Here is a 19305-nt window from a genome sequence, read left to right on the forward strand (position 1 = left end):
AGTGCTAAATACTCAGAACATGGGATAGTGTGGAAGATGACAGTCAAGTCAAATCCTAATTATCCTGAAAACTTGTAAGGTCAGAACTAGAGCTCAAGTGGTACAAAGATATCAAGTACAGCCTTTAGAGGATTTGCATGTGATTGTAATCCTGAAGACAGGACCTTGTGAGGATGGAGCTCATCATATTTCATTTTATCCCATGTTGAATTAATTTAATTAAGCAAAATACACAATAATTTTAGGGAAAAAAAGCAAAGCTTTATTGCAGCACCATACTTTGGCTTTTTCAAGCCAATTTTTTTTAATTGTGTCATCAGCCATCTGAAATATTCTTGCAATTAGGATGTCATCATTTCCACTCTATGTAGAACCTTATTTTCCAAGCATTTGTACTTAGTTAATTTTCAAAGGAAAGTAAGTTACTGTGCTTGTGGGCCTATGAATATGAAATTTATTGTGTTAATTTTATAAATGCAGAATTAATTGGCTAAAGTCCATGCCTCAACAATTGAATATTAAAAATCTTTGACAAAAATCCTAAAGTTAAGAGAGATGAATCAAAGGATCATAGATTTAGAACTGGAAGGGACTTTAGAGGTTATGGAGCTCAACCTTCTTTTTTTTGGTTAATTTGGATACTGAGTCTCAAACAGATGAAGGGACTTAACCAAGATCATATTAGTAAAAAATGGTAGAGTCGGAATTTAAACTTAGATATTCTGACTTCAAATCCAGTGCTATCTCCAATGGGTTTTTAAGCATGTTAGAAACAAGGACAGCATAAGCAACCTACAGGTCCAAATATATATTTTTCATTTAAAATTATAGAATGCTGATTTAGAGCACACAGTCTTTTGCAATGCCTTTGAAGCTTTTTCTTAACTGATATGCTACAGCTTGGCATCTATTTCCTAACCTCAGAAAATCTGCAAAGTTTCATCTAATTTAAATTAAACCATACCAATGAATAGAGAACTTTTCTTCTTATTTTTTAGAATAACCAAATATAGAATATATTACATATTATGTAGATAGAGATATCTATCTATATATAGAATAACCAAGAAGGAAAAACACTGAGTATTTCTTTATTCAAGTCTTGTTATAAGCAATAGTAGAAAGCAAAGGAAGGCATCAGGGAAATAGCTCTGGAATTTCTTGGCCCCAGTTATATGCAAGTCACTGAAGAATAAGCAAATTATTAAGGAGCAATGCAGGTCACAATTCCTACAAAATTTTCCCATTTGGTCCCTGATTATAAGAAACGTTCTATAAAACCTGCAGACTCAAAGCCAAACTACTTCTTTCCCACTGCCTTTGCTCTCTCTCTCTCTCTCTTTTTCTATTTATGTTTGAATTGAGTTGAATTGTATTGAACTGAATTGAACCTCTTGATTCCAAATATAAAATAATTCTTTGCCAGGCCAAAAAAGAACTAAAACTGAACATTCAAAAAAGCACACATGAACACTCTTTTGATATATGCAAATTATCAATCAGAAGTGTACACACACATAGACACAAAAACACATATATTAGCCTATTTTAATTCTGACACATCTCTAGAACTGTGACATCTCAATAAACATTTTACCACTTCCTAACAATATTAGAAATCAAAGTTGGTATTCAAGTGCAAATCATCTATAGAAAAGGGAGCTTAATATGTTATAGTTTTGAATCTTGTCCGTGCTTGTGCAGTGATTGACTAAAATCTTTTATTATTCAACAGAATTGAAATGAAGATTTGGGGGGGGCAGGAAAGCGAAGGTGAAGTGATGAAGGTAAAAATTGAGTATTTGGTGCTTTTTCAAGTGTAGACAACTCCATAATATCCACAAGTATTTTAATCAAATATTAGTGCTAAAAGAGGCCTTAGAAATGAGACAGGAATTCTAAATATGGGACTCTATGACCTTGCTTATTTAAAAATAATATACTTTAACATCTCTATTTTGATATAATTGGCTTCCTTTGTAATCCTATGTATTTTATTTCATTTGTTTTAAAAACATTATTCTGAAATGGGATCCACAGACTTCCCCAGACTTCTACAGTGATCCATGACACAAAAATATTAAGAGCTCCTAAGCCTGGCACCCTCATTCTTCACTGGGGAGAAAATTGGGATCCAGAGAAATTAAATGATACCTAAAGTCACTCACCAAGTTGCAGAAAACTTGGTCTAAAGCCTTGGTCTCTGAATCCCTACTTTTGTTTTGTTTTTCTATCAAAACTTCTCCCTCTTAGCTTCTTGAAGTGGATACAGACTGTGTTGATTCATTTATAAAAGCTCCTATCACAAGCATATTCTATTCTACTCCTCTAGTCTTGCCTTTATCCGTAAAGAGGACCTTCTAAATTCCGGTAGTCTGACTCTATCTCTATTTATGAATCAGTCTTGAATAAACTTCCCAACATAACTCTAATGCTGCTTTGATCTTTTTGGAAGGAGATAGAAATTCAGCTCTGCTGCATTGCTTCAAGCAAATTCCCCATACACAAAACCCAAATTTAAATGCCCTTGAAATAAGTGGAGATATGGGAACATATCCAAATGAGGTATTTGTCCCTAGTGGTCATTAAGGATTTTCACAAGACAAGAGGTGTTAACCATGAGAACTCATTTAAATTCCAACTCTGCTAATCACATTCTACCTGCCTGTAGTTTCAACTGACCATTCATTCATGCCTAATAAGTACTTATTGAATACCTCCTAGTTGTAAGATGCTATCCTGATATTAGAAAGCCACCAGTCTTCAAAAGTTTCTTATTTTTAAGACATTAAATGTTCCTATGAGTTATGATTATTGAAATGTCTTAAAAATACTGTCCAGCCAGCTGCTTCAGATTCTTTTTGAATTAGTGACTTTCTCTGAACAGTAAAATATATACTTTCCTCATGAAATAGGCAAATGAGTGGTTATTACTAGACCCACCTTACAAAGTAAATAATTCATGGTTAATTGGCTTGCTCAAACAGGTGAGTAGGACCCAAGATATAGAGCTGAAGAAACCTGAGAAAACATTTAGCTAGGGCAGCTAGATGATACAATGAATACAGCACCAGTTCTGAAGTCAGGAGAAACTGACTTCAAATCCGGCTTCAGACACTTATCACTTCCTAGAGGTGTGACCTTAGGTAAATCACTTAATACAATTGCCTTTCAAGAAAGAAAGAAATTATCTAGTCCAATCTCTTCTCTCTCTCCATTTTTACAGACAAGGAAACTAAGACCTGGAAAAATAAAGTTACTTAGCCAAGCTATTCATACAAGCAGTAAAGTTTACAAGGAGTAAAAACAAGATAAGTTTCCTATCTCCAAATTCAGTGTTCTAACTCCTACACTACCATGCTAGTATGTTGCAAGGTCAAGGTTCCAACCCTAGACTTCTAATTCATGGTCTAAGATTTTCTATTAGACTTTTCTGCCTTTAAGCCCATCATATTACACACATGATAGAATGTGTGTTTACATGTTATGTATATGTACAAATGCACACGCATGAATATGAGGAAGATGTATCCAAATTAGCTTGAAGATTGCAGATTGCAAAATGAGCATGGTGAGTTTATCTACCATTCCAGAATTAAATCCCTAGAGTTATAACATTATGTATTATAATCCCAGATCTGCAACTAAATCTTTTTCAAGGTTGATTATCCCCAGAGGATAATCAGATTTTCACCAGGTATCTATGGAATAACTTGCACTTTTGTACTTTTCCAGGGGTTACGAGAAAGAGCTGGGGAGTTGGCCATAGCCAACATTTGAAATTTAATGGGAATTTTTTCAATCTATTTCTCAAGCTACCTTCCAATTCCCATCAAGGTAAGGCTGAGTTGTTTCTGATGTGTCTTCTGAGTGTAAAGCAAGATGACTACTTGTTCAGCTCCCTATTCATTTAGAAGAAGTGTTTTAATGAGAATGTCTGTAATAAGTTTAAAAATTCATGGGAAAGAAAAAAAAAGAGGAAGAAAAGCCTCTGTAAGAAATGAAGAATGCAGCACTTTGTAGTTAACTAGGACTCTAAGGGCAAAAAAATTCATCACCTGTTGGCCTAGTGGTGCCGAATTTCTGGATATTTAGCTGTGTTTTTGCACTATATTCCAGCGTCTTCTGGAACCCAAGATTATCTCCACTCTTTGACTTTAATGGATAATAATTTAAGGACAAAAACTTTCAACTTGGGATCAACCAACATGCATTCATTAAGAGCTTACTATTTGCCAGGTACTATGCTGAGCTTTGGGAATACAAAGAAAAGGCTAAACTGGACCCTGCCTTCAAGAAGCCCTACATTCTAAAGAGACAATATGTTCCTCAATTCATAGAAGAAAAATAAAAGGCAGCCTTAGAGGGGAAGGTACCAGCAACTGGGTATTCAGGGAATCACCTCCTGTAGGAAATGACACTTGATGTGAGTTTCAGAGGGAAGTCTGGAATTCTAAAAGGCCGAGATCAGGAGAGGGATCATTCCAGGTGTGGAAGACAGCATGTGAAAATACATAGAGTTGGGAGATAGGGTGTCTTGTTTGAGGAACAGCAAATAAGCTAGTATGACTACTATAGAGATTATGGAGGGGAATAGTGTCTAAAAGACCCAGAAAGATTGAAGAGCTTTATAACCTAAACGGAGAAGTTTAGATTTTATTCTAGGGTTATTAGAGAGCCATTAGACTTTACTAAGTAAGGGAATGAAACATTAGACCTTCACTTGGGGAAAATCACTTTGGCAACTGAGTGGAGAATGAAACAGAAGGGGGAAGCATTGAGGCAGAGAATCCAATTAAAAGGCTATTAGAAAAAGTCCAAATGAGAGTTGATGAGGATCTAGGGAGGTAATTGTGTGAATGGGGAGTATATGGGAGAAGGATTGTAGAAAAAGAAATAGAAACTTATTGGCCATGTAGGAAAAGGGGGTCAAGAATGACATAGAAATTCTTCTTTCATGCCTTTCTATGGTTGAAAATGGGTCCAGTTTAGCCATAAACAAAGAATAATGGCAGCCTTGAAGAAACTTCAACCACTCCCTTCTCCCCACTCTTTGGCTGATATCTTTCCCCTTCTTTAGCTCCATCTTAGATCACCAAAAACCATAGACTGAATCGAAGTTTGTAACAAGGGAGTCCCCAAGCCTTGGTTCTTTCATCTGTGTGATAGACCTAGCCCCAGAATCCCTCTGATATTTGCAGCTCTGCTTCACAATATTTATTCTGTGAGGAGTAATAGACGGTGAATCCTCCAAACTTAGGAAAAGGTCAGAAGGACAAAGAATAGACAGTGAAAGTGTAAGATGGGGACCCGAACAGTAAATCCTCCCAACCCACAGATTTTGGCTCAGGTCCTCTAGCCCACCAATCAGAAAACCTGGGTACATTAGCTAGCTCAGCTTTCAACCCACGGTCTAGGTCACTCCATTTGTCTGACACTCCTCCTTCTCACTCCTCCCCACACAAAAGCCCCCATTCCTGACTTCATGTTGCTCCAACCAAAATAGAGGCCTCCCTCTCCCAGCACTGGAAAGCAATTTGCAGCACTGGGCACCTGCACCCAACTGCAATTAATCTCATGGTACAAAACTGGCATAGGGGTCAACTGAATTAGTGCTTCTTTACTACAGCTCAGGCTGACCCACAAAACACAGTACCAAATGAGGTGGCACCAGCAGCCCACGCTGTCTGCGGTGAACGAGTGTTCAGGAGGGAAGGGGGGTGGGGGGCGGGGAGAACTCAGTGGGTAGGGACTGGTAGAGCCAGCCCTTTTCTCTTGCTTCCATCTGCCAGCTCCAGACTCTGCCTGTCTGCTTTCCCTCCCTTCTTTTCTCCCTCCCTCCGGGATGGGCTCCGCTTTCCCTCCATCAACTAACTTCAGGCCGAATTCAATGCAAGAAGGCTCCTTTGAGCTTTTGTGTTGGCCGGGGGAGATGTGGGCGCAGGAGGGATCGCATTACAACTTTCATTTCCTGAAATGTTTGAGGGAACATCCAGGGTTTTTATCCCCACATCAGGCCGGGCGGCAGGCTCGGATTTCAGGCCTTGTCACTCAGCTGTCACCAAACAAACGAACCTCTCAGAGCCTGGGAGGGGAGAGCTACCTGCTATTCATGACCCCTGGAGCAGGTGATCGCTCATGGGAAAAACAGGTAGAATTAATCATGGGGCTGTTCTCCTTTTCCTCTCCTTTTTTGGCTGACCTGCACACAGTCTGAAACCTGTCAGAAAACAAATTAACTCTTTCTTTCCTCCAAGGAGAACTAAAATTAAAACCAAGCCCTTCCCCCCTTTAACTCCCCCTAAAATAAAATTAAAAGTCTTATATCCCCTTAAAATCAGACAAAATTAACCAAGCAAAATAGGCAAAAACAATATTAAAAACCCTAGATTTTGAGTCACAAGACCTGAGTTCTAATCTTAAATTTGCAACCTTTTCTCCTTCAGGCTCAGGGTTCTTCATCTGTAAAAATCATTGGACAAGACCTTTAAGCAACCTTCCAACTTCATAGTTTTGATCCTATTATTCCCACTGAATTTTACTTTTCAGATTAGAGACTAGGACCACTACAGTGGGTCACCATTTAGGGTTTCTGACTCGAGGTCAAATAAAGTCCTAGAGTTGAGACAGATTCTTACACTATTTTCTAGGTATTCATGAAGATGGTTTAGCCAAAAAGAGAATAGTAGTCAAAATCAAAAGGTTGGGATTAAATGAATCCTCCTTGGTGGCATTGGGATTTGGGTCAAGGAATTAGAAACATGAAATCTGCTTTAAGGTTTCCATTCAAAATTAACTCCGAGATTTTTTTTTCTTCTGAAAACAGAGAAAGCTCTATAAGCAAATTTTGTTTATTTGTTCCAGGTTGCTTAAATCAATATTTATTAAATTTTATAAAATGAATAAAAAGCTGGACCTTGTTTATAATTTGATTGGATTTTCCAATAAAAAAGAAGAAAAAAATGGAAGGAAAGGAAGCAAATGACTGGAGTTTATTTCTATGGATGATGTTGGGAAACAAACAGTTAATCACAGCAACTTGGGAATCAAATCATTCTGTATTGGTTTTTGTTTTTGTTTGTTTTTTAAAGAATGAAGAGGAACCACTATTGTCATCCTTTGCATTTTAGTTTTTCCATAAAGGTTTTCTTGTGAGCAGAAATCATCAGGTACTATATGTAATTTTTCTTGACTTCTTCATGAAAAATCCATCCATTTGTTCTGAAAATAGTCATTGGTTACAGATTCCCAGAACTGACTTTCTTAGACAAGCTATTTGTACTTAGAGGTAGTGCCCTAAGCAATATTATTCTTCAATTGAAATCAAGAACTTGACTTCAGGAGGAAACATATCGTGTTTATATAGCATCTGTAATGCATAGAAAGCATTCATGGCATATATCTGTAGATAGAGACAAGAACTCCCTTGTTTAAATGTTCCTTTCCTTACATAGATACTAAAACATATTGACTTAAAAAAAAAAAACCACCTAATTTTCCTTCACCCTGCTTGTCATCCATTTCCTATCTGTGTTCTGAGTACAGTCTCAATGCTGTCTTCAATGTACTGCTTCCATGGTTCACAGACACACAAAGTGTTCCTCTAGATTGTAAACGGAATCCTTAGCCTCAAACTGAAAGTTTGTATTATGTTAATAATAAAAGTTTCTTCCTAATTTTAAGCTCCAGAAGTTCAGGGTGGGAGGGGAGGGGAATTAGGACATATAGATATTTAAAGCCAAAATATAATTTTTGGATGAATATGACCAAAGGTGTACTGTTGGCTGAAAACTATTTTCCTTTTTCCCCATCAATTTATTGCCTTTTCCTGGTGTTCATACATTTCCTACAATTATTGATCTTACTTAGAGTAGGACCTTTTAAAAATAGTTATCATAATGTGTAGATAACAAAAATTGAAGGGAAAGGCAAAGTGTTTTTGTAAGAAAAAACATAATAAAGGGTATAAAAAATGGGCACAGTTAAACTGGTAACAGACTGGCACAAAACATTCTCTCCTAGTAATACTGCTCTCCTTTCAGAACTTCTCCAAAAACTTTAAGATTCTTTTTTGTTTAATAGGTTCAGTAGAAATTAATTATCATAAGAAAATGTAGTCTGGAACAATTTTTTTTTAATTTAAGGAGTTCCACGGATAACCCCCAATTATCCATTTTTGTAAATTCCCTGGGCAAACTATTACCAGCTAAAAAGAGACTATGTAGTTTTTCAAGTAATATTTAATTTTTAAAAATTCTGATTAAAATCATTTCATCTGCAAATTAAGCCCATTGTATTCCATTTTGGATATGCTTGTTTCAAAGGAATAGAAATGTATTTTCCATATTGTTGATATTGGGGTGGTGCCAACCAGAGAGAGAGAAAATATTTCATTTTTACTTCCCTATTTATACTTGGAAAAGAGGTGGATAGCTTAATTTTTTTTTTTAATGAAAAACTCCTAAGGGGAGGGGACGGGAAGGAGAGAGCAACCCATTTAATTTAATCCAGTTGCAGTTCAGTAGCTAACTTAAATATGGTTCAATGTTTAAATCTAAAGTTTTTCTTTCTAATAACAGAATTTGGTTGGGGGGGGGGGTCTCCCCCGTCCCAATAACCTAGTTAACGATACAAAAAAAGTCACCGTTCTGACAATGTCCAAACTTTTCAGTAAAAGATAAAACCCTCCGCACTGACCAAATTTCAGGAGAGAAAAAATCGTCTGAGACATTCAAGTAACTATACAAAGGTAGACCAAATCTTCAGGTAGTTCTAATCTACCTGCTGGGAACTCTCTTCTCGGTTTTCCGTTAACAAGTTAAAAAGAAGGAAGTTAAAACCCTGATGCGAAGGGCAGTTCACTCGCCTCTCGGAGTCGTTTCTTTTGTTTTTAAATGCTACTGCAGTGTTGTTTCTCGCTGTCTGGAAGGACCAGCGCCTCGAAAACACTGAATATCATCCTCAGTAGGGGAACAGGGTTCTTATTTCATCAGCTGGACTGAAGTGTGTGTGCTTAGTTTTTAAATATTAGGAATAAAACTAGCCTTTTCAGAGTAGTTCTTTTATGAATAGAATTTGTCCTTCAAATCTGCCCTTTTACTGGTTTTATTTTGTTTTCAGATGCTCTTCCTTCCCACCTGGATAACTAGTTAATAAGCAAATATTCCCATATTGAGGCCATTCTTTCCTTTCAATGCTAGTCAAGTTCTCGGTCCCAAAAAGAACCCAAGATTTAATGCCGAGCCCTTAAGGGGCCCCCGGGAAGGATTCTGAGCAGTTGGGATACATATATAACAATGCTCAGGGTTGGGAATCCAAGGGACAAATTGATCACCCGGCCCAAGGATTGATTTCGGTTCAGTTTTTGTATTTTCATTATTTTAATGGAAATTAAAGACCCTTTATCCCATTTGACAGATTGGAGTGAGCCAATTGCCACTCTAGTTTGCCTTGGGATTGGAAAAGATCAGCGAGGCTGGGTAGAAAATTCCGGTGGCCCGCAGGGGCTCCAGTGTGTACACACACACACACACACACACACACACACACCGGTCAGACAACCCCAGTACAATCACAAACAGCAAAGATGCAAAGCAGCTTGCTTTGTTAGGATGGGAATAGGGAGATGACAACCTTTTGTTCTGGATTCTGATACAAGGAATTTAGCAGGGGCCAGGCTCAACACTACCATCCAAGAGATCCATGTCTGGAGCTTCTCGTCCTAAACAGGCCTAGAGAAAGTAACCATTCCCGAGCCTAGAGAGTTTTCCTGGGTCTCGTTTAGACTGCTGCGGGTGCTCTTGGTGCTAGATTAGGCCACATAAACTCTGTCCCCTTAAAATGAACCTTCTATGACCCTTTGTCAAGTGCCAAAGGCTATACAGCTCAATCACCTTGCAGCTCTTCCCCGCCTGTCAGCAACTCTGTTCCGAGGGGAATCCTAGTTACAAAAAACAGTCTCTATGAAGTTGTTGGAACCACGAAAGGTGGGTGGCATGGAACTAGATGCAAAGGCTTCCCCCTGCTCTCCTGCAGAGAAAATGTATCTATATCCTGCTCTCACTCGATCTGTTGCTCAATTTGCCGCCTGTAAGCTTAACGGACTAAGGCTGGCACTCGCGGGAGCTGGCTAGAGCGGAGGAGCCTGCTGGCCCGCAGGATCAGAAGGTGTAATCGTTATACATTTCCCTTGCTGGCGTAGTCCAGCACGGGTCACAGCGGAGGGGCTTAATCCATTGCCCCAACCTTGGATGCTGAAAGCATCTGGAAGAACCCAACTTCACCACCACACTACAATCAGATTGCCGGAGATGGACGGACACAGAAAGGCTCTAGGCAGAGTTCTCCAGCCTAGAGAGTAATTTCCAATATTTTTTCAGGGAAGCTGGTGTTTGTGGTTGGGTGTCGAAGCCGATCTCCACTCCTAACTTCAGAAAACCCGCCGAGGACAGCAGGGAAGACCAGGGACAGGGAAACCCAAGAGTAAGGAGTTGGAGAGCCATAGTGCTCCGGAGCCCCCAAAGCCCCTTTCCCTGCTACTGAGGCCGCCGTTCCGAAACCGAGGCTGCGTTGGATCAGGGGGACTTAGAAGGCAGGTGGTGCTCGATTTGCTCAGCCACCTCACCTAGTACAGGGTCTCTGTGGGCGCTGGATTCTATGCAAGCATTGTGGAAGTACAGAGACCTGCCGGCCTCTTAAATATGATGGTATACATCTGTAACCCCAACCTCGGGTCGGAGGCCACAGGCAGCACTAAAGATCCCACAGCCAGGAAATAAAAACTAGTCGGAATGAGCTCCTCCGCTTAAAGCTTGAGAAGGTCAACGCGACGTGCCCTTTTCTTCACTCCAGTCCCAAGGCGAGTCGGGCTCAGTAAGCGCTAGCTTTTGTAGCACATGCACTCCTCTCTCAAATTTTTGGAGACTTCGGAAAGGATCTGGCTATGGATTTCTTTTTCATTGAACTCTCCATACCCAAGCGTCTCAGAACAGTCTTAGGTGTTTAGTTTCCGACTCAAAATAAAATAAAAAAACAAAAAACAACAACAACAACAACAAAAAACAACAACAACAACAACAACAAAACCCGAACTGAAAGGATCCCTTTGATAAACTATGGTTAAGAAGGGTGGTGCTCAGCCCCTCAGAATTCTCCCCACTCTGTGTAAGGTTGCTATAACAGAACTCACGTTATCTCCAATACATCCTCGGGAACTTGAGGATGTGTCTATAATGTCCCTTTATCCCAAATATCAAAAACCTTAGTTCTAAATCAAATATTAAAGCCAGAGTTCAGAGAGCTAAATGCTTTTTAAAACTTTCAGAAAATGGCCAAGTTTCTTCTCCCCACCCTCTCCCTTCTTTCTTATTTCGCTTAGCAGAGCCTCTAAGGTACTTTCCCCCTAAGAATACTTTATTAATGATGAGCCTTTATTTATTAATTTAACCACTATCATTAAGTCTGTAAACGGAATTCGAAAAGTAATTTGAAAATAAATTTAAGCAGCCAGGAGTGCAGGGGGGAAAAAGAGAATGGAATCACTCTTCGAAGTTTTTAAACGCCCCCTTCCCGAATTTTCCCTTGAAGAAAAAAGTACTTGGTCTAAAGGAACTGAGCTCTTGGAAATAATTGAAGAGAAAACAAAAGCCATCTCCAGCATTCTCACCTTCTTTCCCATCCTGTCACCGGGCAGAGCTGGGGGGATCTGTGCAATTTCTTTTAAAACACATCTGGAATATGCTTGCGCTGCACTCGAGAGCCAGGGATTTTTACAGAGAGTTTATGGCTGTGACAGAAAATTGCTCTTTTAACGACTTTACAAGCAGTAATCACGGGGCTTTTTTTTACAGTACCAGGGCAGCTCTACTGCTCTGCAAATTGCCTGGCATTTCCAAGACTCACCAACTGAGGGAGCAGAAGATGAGCATTTAAGCTTCCTCCTTTTGTGAAGAAGTCACAGGGAGCATCTCCGCTATTAAAATTATATCGAATTGAGCTGGGGAAAAAAAAAAAAAAGGTGGAAGAAGTAGGAGAGGAAAGGGAGAGGAGAGGGCATATGAAAAAATTAAAGTAATTGGTCTTTCCTTATTTTCTAGGGAGATTTCCGCGATGTTCTTTGAAGTTAGTCTGGGTCATTTAAAGCTATCTTTGTGCTGGGTATTTGTTTTGTGTGTGTTTGGGGGGGTGAATGTAAAGAATGTACCGAGATCCCCTTGTGAGAGTCCCTCCTGCAGAGGGTGGCATTTCTCCGTGGCCCAAGACCTGGAGAATAAACACCCTAGTGACTTAAATAAACAGTGACTTAATGATCCAAAACGCCAACAAGGGATATTGGGACCAGGAGGTCCCGGCCCAAATGAACTTCTCTGAACAAATTATGGGTCTGTGATAAAGAAATTGTTCCATAGTTAAAAGTTATTATAATAACATGAAACAATTAAGACCCTTTCCTCACCTATAAATAAATCATTTTCCGCTTCCAAAGAACTAGTTAGAATAAGAAGCTTTCATTTTCCATTTCCCCAAATTCATAGGATTATGGATTTAGAGTTGAAGTAATCTTAAAGTTCATCTACACTCATCCCTTTATTTAGAGATGAAAGATATAGAAGGTCAAGTGAGGGCCCCCAAATGACACAATTGAAAGAACGGCGGTCTAGAGTTTAAACCCAGGTTCTCTGACTACCAATCAGCATTCCTTCCACTCATCATGATGCTACTGGAGGAGAAAGTCAGCATACAAAATGAATATGTAAATGGTGTTGCTTATGGAAGGGGAGGAGATGTCAAGATTATGAAACAGTCAGAGAATAAATAGGCTGTCCTTGGGGAGCAATATTTTACGAATCAAGAACTAGCCAATTCAGTAATCTTGAGAATAATTTTAATAAATAATGCCACTCACTAAAATTTAAAGCTTAGTATACTGTCATTTTCCCCCAAATAAAAATAATCTATAGCAAGTGCACAGAGCTTTCTGTTCAATCAGCTTGCACACCATTCCTAATAGATAAATTCATGAGGTTACTCACACTGTTTTCTTAATTTTGTATGATAAATTTTATTACTTTCAGCTTTGCCAACAGATCTTGTTGACACAGAGTGGCTGCATTAACACATAAACATTCTTAAGAAGAGCACTTCTGAAGCATTATTTCAAAATATTTTCAAAAGACTATCGAAAAAAGCTATGTTTACTCTTTTTCTGTCATAAGACAAAACCAGTTCCTACAACTGCTTCAGATAATCACTTTCAAAGTGCTCTACAATCCAAGCCATCAGGAGTAAGAAAAGCAAAAATTTTATATTTAAAATTAGGATGACAGCAACACAGAAATTCACCCTGGAAAAAGAGAACCATACTCCTGATGCTCTGCCATGTTTTAATTTAGGCTGTTTTATGTACAATAGAAAAGAACCCTGAAAAACACATGCCATTTTGGGTAACAAATACCAGGTCACCAGATTTATGGGAATACTTTTGCAAGCTAAAAACTAGGAATAGGAGAAATACTTAGCAGGAGTATACTACTGTATATGAAAGCATTGAGGTCATAAGAAGAAACATCCAGGAAACTGATACTTCACATTGATGCATTTCAAAAGTCCATCAAAAAAGAAAGCAAGAAAGAAAACCAACAACCTCCCCCTGCAAAATCCCTAGGAATCCAACAAAAATGCAATGGTCACTTTCTATTTCCAACTGCCTTATATATGTGCATTAAGACATTAGGCACTTGATTTTCTAATACTTTTTTTATTTTAAACTAAATTGAAATCATTTAACACTAGATATGAAAAAAATGTAAACTTAATTTCCTCCCTCAAAAAAAGTTTTTGAGCATTTTCCCCCTATTCAGCTTAAGAATTCAACCAGATTTCCCCAATGGTAGAGACTCTTGTTTGTAGCAGACTTCTTTTTCCTCTCTCCTTTAACAATGAATTATAAATAAATTAAAGAATCAGTATCCAACTAGTTTGCATTCCTGTAATTTCCTTTTTTTAAAACTTAATTTAAGATGGTGGAATCAGTAGCATTGACTGGTAGTTTCTTGAAGTTTTGTTAATTTGGGGATTTGTACTTAGGGACAGGGGGGTAAAGGTAAAAGTAGTAAGAATTAAGGAGGAGAGATCATTTCTTGAGAACAGTGTTGTTTCTATTGCCCTTTTTAAAAAGGGTATTTGTGAAAGTTCATGTTTCTTTGATGCATAAAGTTCACCAGATTTGCGCTGCAAAATTGTTCCTGTTCTATATTTACAAATGTCTCTAGTTGCTGATCAGTGGATACTTCAACTAGTTCTCCATGGACCAGAAATACTTTTCCTTTAGGAGCCTAAATCCACCAGGCTAGAGGTGAGGGGTCCAAGCAGGGAGTCCTGGAGCTGATGCTGGTGCCCTTGGAGGCTGTGGGCTGTTTGAGAGGCAGTTAAGCCGGTCAACGAGTAGTTTGAGCTTCTGGCATGGCTCAGGTTGCCTTGGAGTAGGAGGACTGAGTTCTGATCTGGACTTTGGGGAGGTGAGAATTCCTCCTCTGAACTGGACATGAGTGGTTTGCCCCCATCTAGGGGTGAGAGTTGATTCTGCTTGTTGGAGGATGTGTTATTGTTTTCCGTGTTCTCTCTGAGAAAAAGAAAACAACAGCATATGGTTAGATTGAAAAATGGAAGAAAAAAAGAATGAAAAAACAAGGAGGAACCAGAAAAGGGAAATCAGAAAGAAAAGCAAAAGAAAAAGCATAATTGCACAAAGGAAGTCTTCCTTCACTTATCTCTTATTAGAGGTTATGAAAGAAACTAGAATCAGGTATGTAAGAAAAATATGAGCCCCCTACAAGGTTCTTACACTCCTTGTTCCCCAAATCTTGCAGATTTCAGAAATAAAATATTTGTGGACATTTAAAAAATACTTTAAAACTATATTATAGACTGATCTTCTGAAATAAATGCTCACTGGTACCACATTTAAATAATGCTTTACCTAAAACATTCTAGTCTGTCCAAAATTGGAAGGGGAAAAAAAGAAAATCATAGAAAACCGAGCCCAAGAAATGATTGTTGGTTGTCAGATACCCATTTTCCATATAGGAGAAGAGATGTAGATATTATTAAATATCTACTTTTAATATTTGGCTGGTTATTGTCATCAAATGGGACAAACCACGGGAAAGTAGTGCCCAAGGCAGTGCAGTGACCTGAGTAAACACAGGGACCCAAGCCAGTATTTCTGATTTCATCAGGGAGTGGGCCCTGCGGCCTGATTTAGAGGATTTTGTAACTGCAGCCTAACTGGAATCGCAGATTTTTTTGTCCCCATGCCATTTCCTTCACGCCCTACTAGAAAATTCCCAATTCCTTCTCCTTCTTCATCCCTTATAAAATACAGAGAGGTCATGTCAAGAAGTCCTCCCTAAAATTCAAGTAGTGTGTGACTGCATGAGGAGTGTGATGGGTGGACCTGTCCCAAGTCCTGTTTAAGTTCACTATTTTACTGTTCCCTCTCACTTCCGCCTTTCTGAAGTACACACACACACACACACACACACACACACACACACACACAAATTTAATTCCTCTCTTTCTCGTTCCTTCCTTTTCCTTCTTCTTCAAGCTCTGCTGATCTCTTCCAACTGAATTTATATTGCTACGACACTTTCATCCCGCACCAAAATAAATAGAGTATTGATATCATGACAGGAAAGTGAACAAAAGGAAAATAACCAGTCCGTGTTCTGGCTTCAAAAAAAAAAAAAAAAAAAAAAGTACAAAATCTGAAGACTCACTAAACTCTGTGCCCCTGATGGGAGTTGTTCCGGCTGCTTCCTAGTTCTGAATCTCAGCTCGAAACTCCAAAGAAGATGAGGGGAAAAGGTCGGGGGAAGGGAAGCGTTGGCTGTGGGCAGCTGGGGGAAGACCATAAAAAACCCATTTCTGATCTCTAGGGGCGAACAAGGAGTGGGGCTGTTGAACTCCTAGTCTCCGGCTGGCGGTGCTCATAGATACACAGCTTTCTTGGCTGTGGAAGTGCGCAAAGATGCAGCTTTGTTTCAGGGGTTGTGATTCGAGTCAATAAAGCAGTCTCCGACTTTCCACATAGCTCTCTCAGGATTTTGTTTTAGAGCTCCACCCTCCCACAGCTAGAAATTTACAAGTGTGATGTGAAACCGCCCGACCTTTCTCCCTCAAAAAAACTTACTGGGAGAGTGAAACGGGTCATCTTAAAGGGATGGAGTGAGAGTGAAGATATAGGAACCCAAAAAGTCAGCCACATTCAACAAGGAAGGAAAGAGGAAAAGGTGATAGCAGGGACTCTGCCACTCAGTAAAACACCCCCTCCCATATCTCTGGCTCTCTCCTGAGATCCTGAAAAAAAGTACACTCCCCTCCTATTTCTCTCTCCTCTCTTCCCGTCCCTTCCCTTCATTTCCTTTCCCTTTCCTTCTCGAGTCTTCTTCCTCTCCCAGACACATGCCAGCCACTCATTCGCTAGGGAGTGAAAGGAGAGTGGGTCAGGGGTGAGAGAAACAAACTAGCCACAAATAATTCCTGAGACTCACACCCACTTAACACAATCTTGCAGAGGAACAACTAAAATTAGTCTCTCGCCTTCTTGACTGCGCGACAGGCTAAATTCAAGTTCATGAACTTTTTTTTTTTCTCAGTTCAGTGTATGCAGTTCCTGACCGCAACATTTTGACAAAGGATGAGGGTGTAAGGGTAGGGATGGGGACTTGGAGGGGGGGAGGGTTGCAGAGGGCAGAAGGGCAGAAGGGTTAAGAGACCAAAAAGAAACTCCCTATGTACCTTTCCTTGGCTTCCGCTGCTCTGTCCCTTTGCCTCCGGTTTTTAAACCAATTGCTGACCTGAGTGGTGGTCAGCCCAGTAGCTTCAGCAAGCTCGCGCTTCTCTCGGGGTGAAGGATAAGGGTTGTGTGCGTACCACTCCCGCAGCACACCTCGAGACTTTTCTTTGAAGCAATAGCTCGTCTCTTCCCCGTCCCAGATGGTCCTCGGCAGAGGGAATTTTCGGCGGACCCGGTACTTCCCCACTGCCCCAAGGGGTCGGCCCCTCAGCTTCTCCGCTTCCACGTAGTGAGCCTTCAGCCACAGCTGCTGCAGCTTCGGATGATTGTGGGGCGAGAACTGGTGGCTCTCCAAAATTTTGTAGAGCTCACGGAAATTGCCCCGGTGGAAGGCGACCACGGCCTTGGCCTTGAGGACGCTCTCGTTCTTGTGCAGATGATCGCAGGCAGGAAGGGACCAGAGAAATCTTCCTAATCGCTCCAGGTTCCCCCCTTGCTGGAGAACCTCGCAAACGCAGGCCACTTGCTCCTGGGTGAAGCCAAAAGACGGCAGCATAGACATGGCTGGCGCTTGGCCCGAGTGATCAATCTGGGGCACAGTGGAGAGCGAGACGGAAAAATGGGGGGGCGCTACCAGAGTAGAGATAGGGGGTGGAGGGGAGGTTTCCGACCCCCCTCCTTCTTCTAGAAGTCTTCTTTCTTTCTCAGTTGCAGACGTTGGGGTGTAGGGGGAGCTGAGCTGAGAAGTTTTGAGCGCAAAGGAAGAAGGATAGGCAAGGAGAAGGAGGAAGAAGAGGAGGGAGAGAAGGTGGGGTGGATGGGTGGGAGCACCGGGCACTGAGCCGCCGGCCCGGAGCAGCCTCCCCGGCCTCTCTCCGGGTGGATGCTGATTGTTGCTGGGGAACTTGGTTTCTGTTCTCCCTGCAACCAGCCTTAAAGCGCGGAGCGGACAGGACGCGCTGATTGGCTGCCTGTGGCGCCTATCCCAATCTAGCCAGCCTCACAGCTCGGCCAGGCAAGGCAGGGGTGCTGGGAGGCCGAGCCTCCTCTGCAGGGAGAGAGGCCGGGAGTGGGGGGTAGGAAAGGAGGAGAGGGGGAGGAGAAGGAAGTGGAGAAAGAGGAGGAGGAGGGAAGAAGAGGAAGAGAGGGGGAAGAAGAGGAGGAGAGAGAGAATGGAAAAAAGAGAGGAGGGAGAGGGAAGAAGGAGAGAGGCATGGGAAGAAGGGGCACGAGAGTGAGACTGTCTCTCTGGCTTAGGGGTCGGGGTCGGGGGACATTTCAGGACCCTGCAACTTGAGCCCCTTCTCAAGTGTCAGCTAAGGGGAACCAGGCTCATCTCTGTACAAATCAATTATTACAGACCTTTTAACCCCCCCCCTCCTCCCCCATCTCCCTTGTCCCTTCTAGACCTGCCCTTTCCCGGTGAGCTCATATTTAATTACCTTAACGTTGGGATGAATAAATAATGGTTTGATGAATAGCTTATGGAGAAACGATAAATAATACAAGAGAAGAACCATAACTTCGTGCTGCTGATGGTGCCGCAGCTTCCCTCTTGGGCCTTTGTGTATGGCCTGCGCTAAGCCTGTCCCTCTACCCCAGTACTCACTCTGGAGACTTCAGCCACGAAACACTTTTTCTGCTTTAGAGGGTAAAAGAAATTTAATTTTGGAATAGGTAAATGTGTTCAGAGAAGAAGAGTTAGTTAAAGATGGGGGTGGGGCAGCCGGGGTTAATTTCTGACTGAGTTTATCCTTAGGTGGCTTAGGTTGACCCTTAGCGACTCAATGTCCTTATTTGCTCACTGAATCTTGCTAATAGCTTCCTACCAAAGAGTGATGAGAAACTTATTTAGTTGATGCTAAACAAAAATGATTTGGCGATCTCAGATGAAAGGCACTAGAGGGGCGTAAATTAAATAAAACTGTACCCATCTCCAATAACCCGTCCGGTTGTAATATAATCCTTGCCCAGCTATGCAAAGGACACTACTCTCAAAACTAGAACGGTAGCGGCTCCAGGAAGATTAAAAATGGAGTGGTATATATATGTGGTGTGTGTCTGTAGACTGTAATGCTAGCTTGTTTTACTGCTAGTGGAATGAAAGGCGTTCTGCAATTTAAAATCCCATCCATTGCTTTTTCTTGTAGGTGTGGAGAATGTTTGGACAAATTGCAAAAACGAAACTGTAATTATCTTAATCCTCATTTGGACACCTTGCGCTAAAGCAATTATTAAAAAGATTTTGAAAACAATTAGCCTCCCTAAACAAAGATAATCTATTGTCACTAGCCAGGACTGGGCCAATGATAAGAACAATAAGTTGAGATAAGGGAAACGGAATGGTGGAATGGGAGTGACTTTATGACTATGCTTATCTTTGATTAGATAAGTTCAAAACAGAATTTTAAGTACACTTCAAAAATACTTTTGATTTAAGTGAAACTCTTAGGGGACGCTTAGGAGATCCCAAAGTTCTTTAGAACCTACTTGTCTTCTTTGAATAC

General features: G+C 40.7%; 1 protein-coding gene and 1 long non-coding RNA gene across 2 annotated transcripts in view; both read right to left on the bottom strand.

The window, feature by feature from the left end:
• Positions 1-19305, bottom strand: part of LOC127549600 (uncharacterized) — a 1392683-nt gene that overhangs the window by 152243 nt on the left and 1221135 nt on the right. The window lies entirely within an intron of this gene.
• SIX1 (SIX homeobox 1) lies at positions 13036-17776 on the bottom strand. The gene is made up of 2 exons (XM_051977778.1): positions 16801-17776; positions 13036-14620 (listed from the first exon to the last, which is right to left on the bottom strand). The coding sequence occupies exons 1-2, from the start codon at positions 17358-17360 to the stop codon at positions 14326-14328; spliced, it is 855 nt and encodes a 284-aa protein (XP_051833738.1). The 5' UTR covers positions 17361-17776; the 3' UTR covers positions 13036-14325.

This window comes from Antechinus flavipes, chromosome 2, assembly GCF_016432865.1.
Source record: "Antechinus flavipes isolate AdamAnt ecotype Samford, QLD, Australia chromosome 2, AdamAnt_v2, whole genome shotgun sequence".
Lineage (NCBI taxonomy): Eukaryota > Metazoa > Chordata > Mammalia > Dasyuromorphia > Dasyuridae > Antechinus > Antechinus flavipes.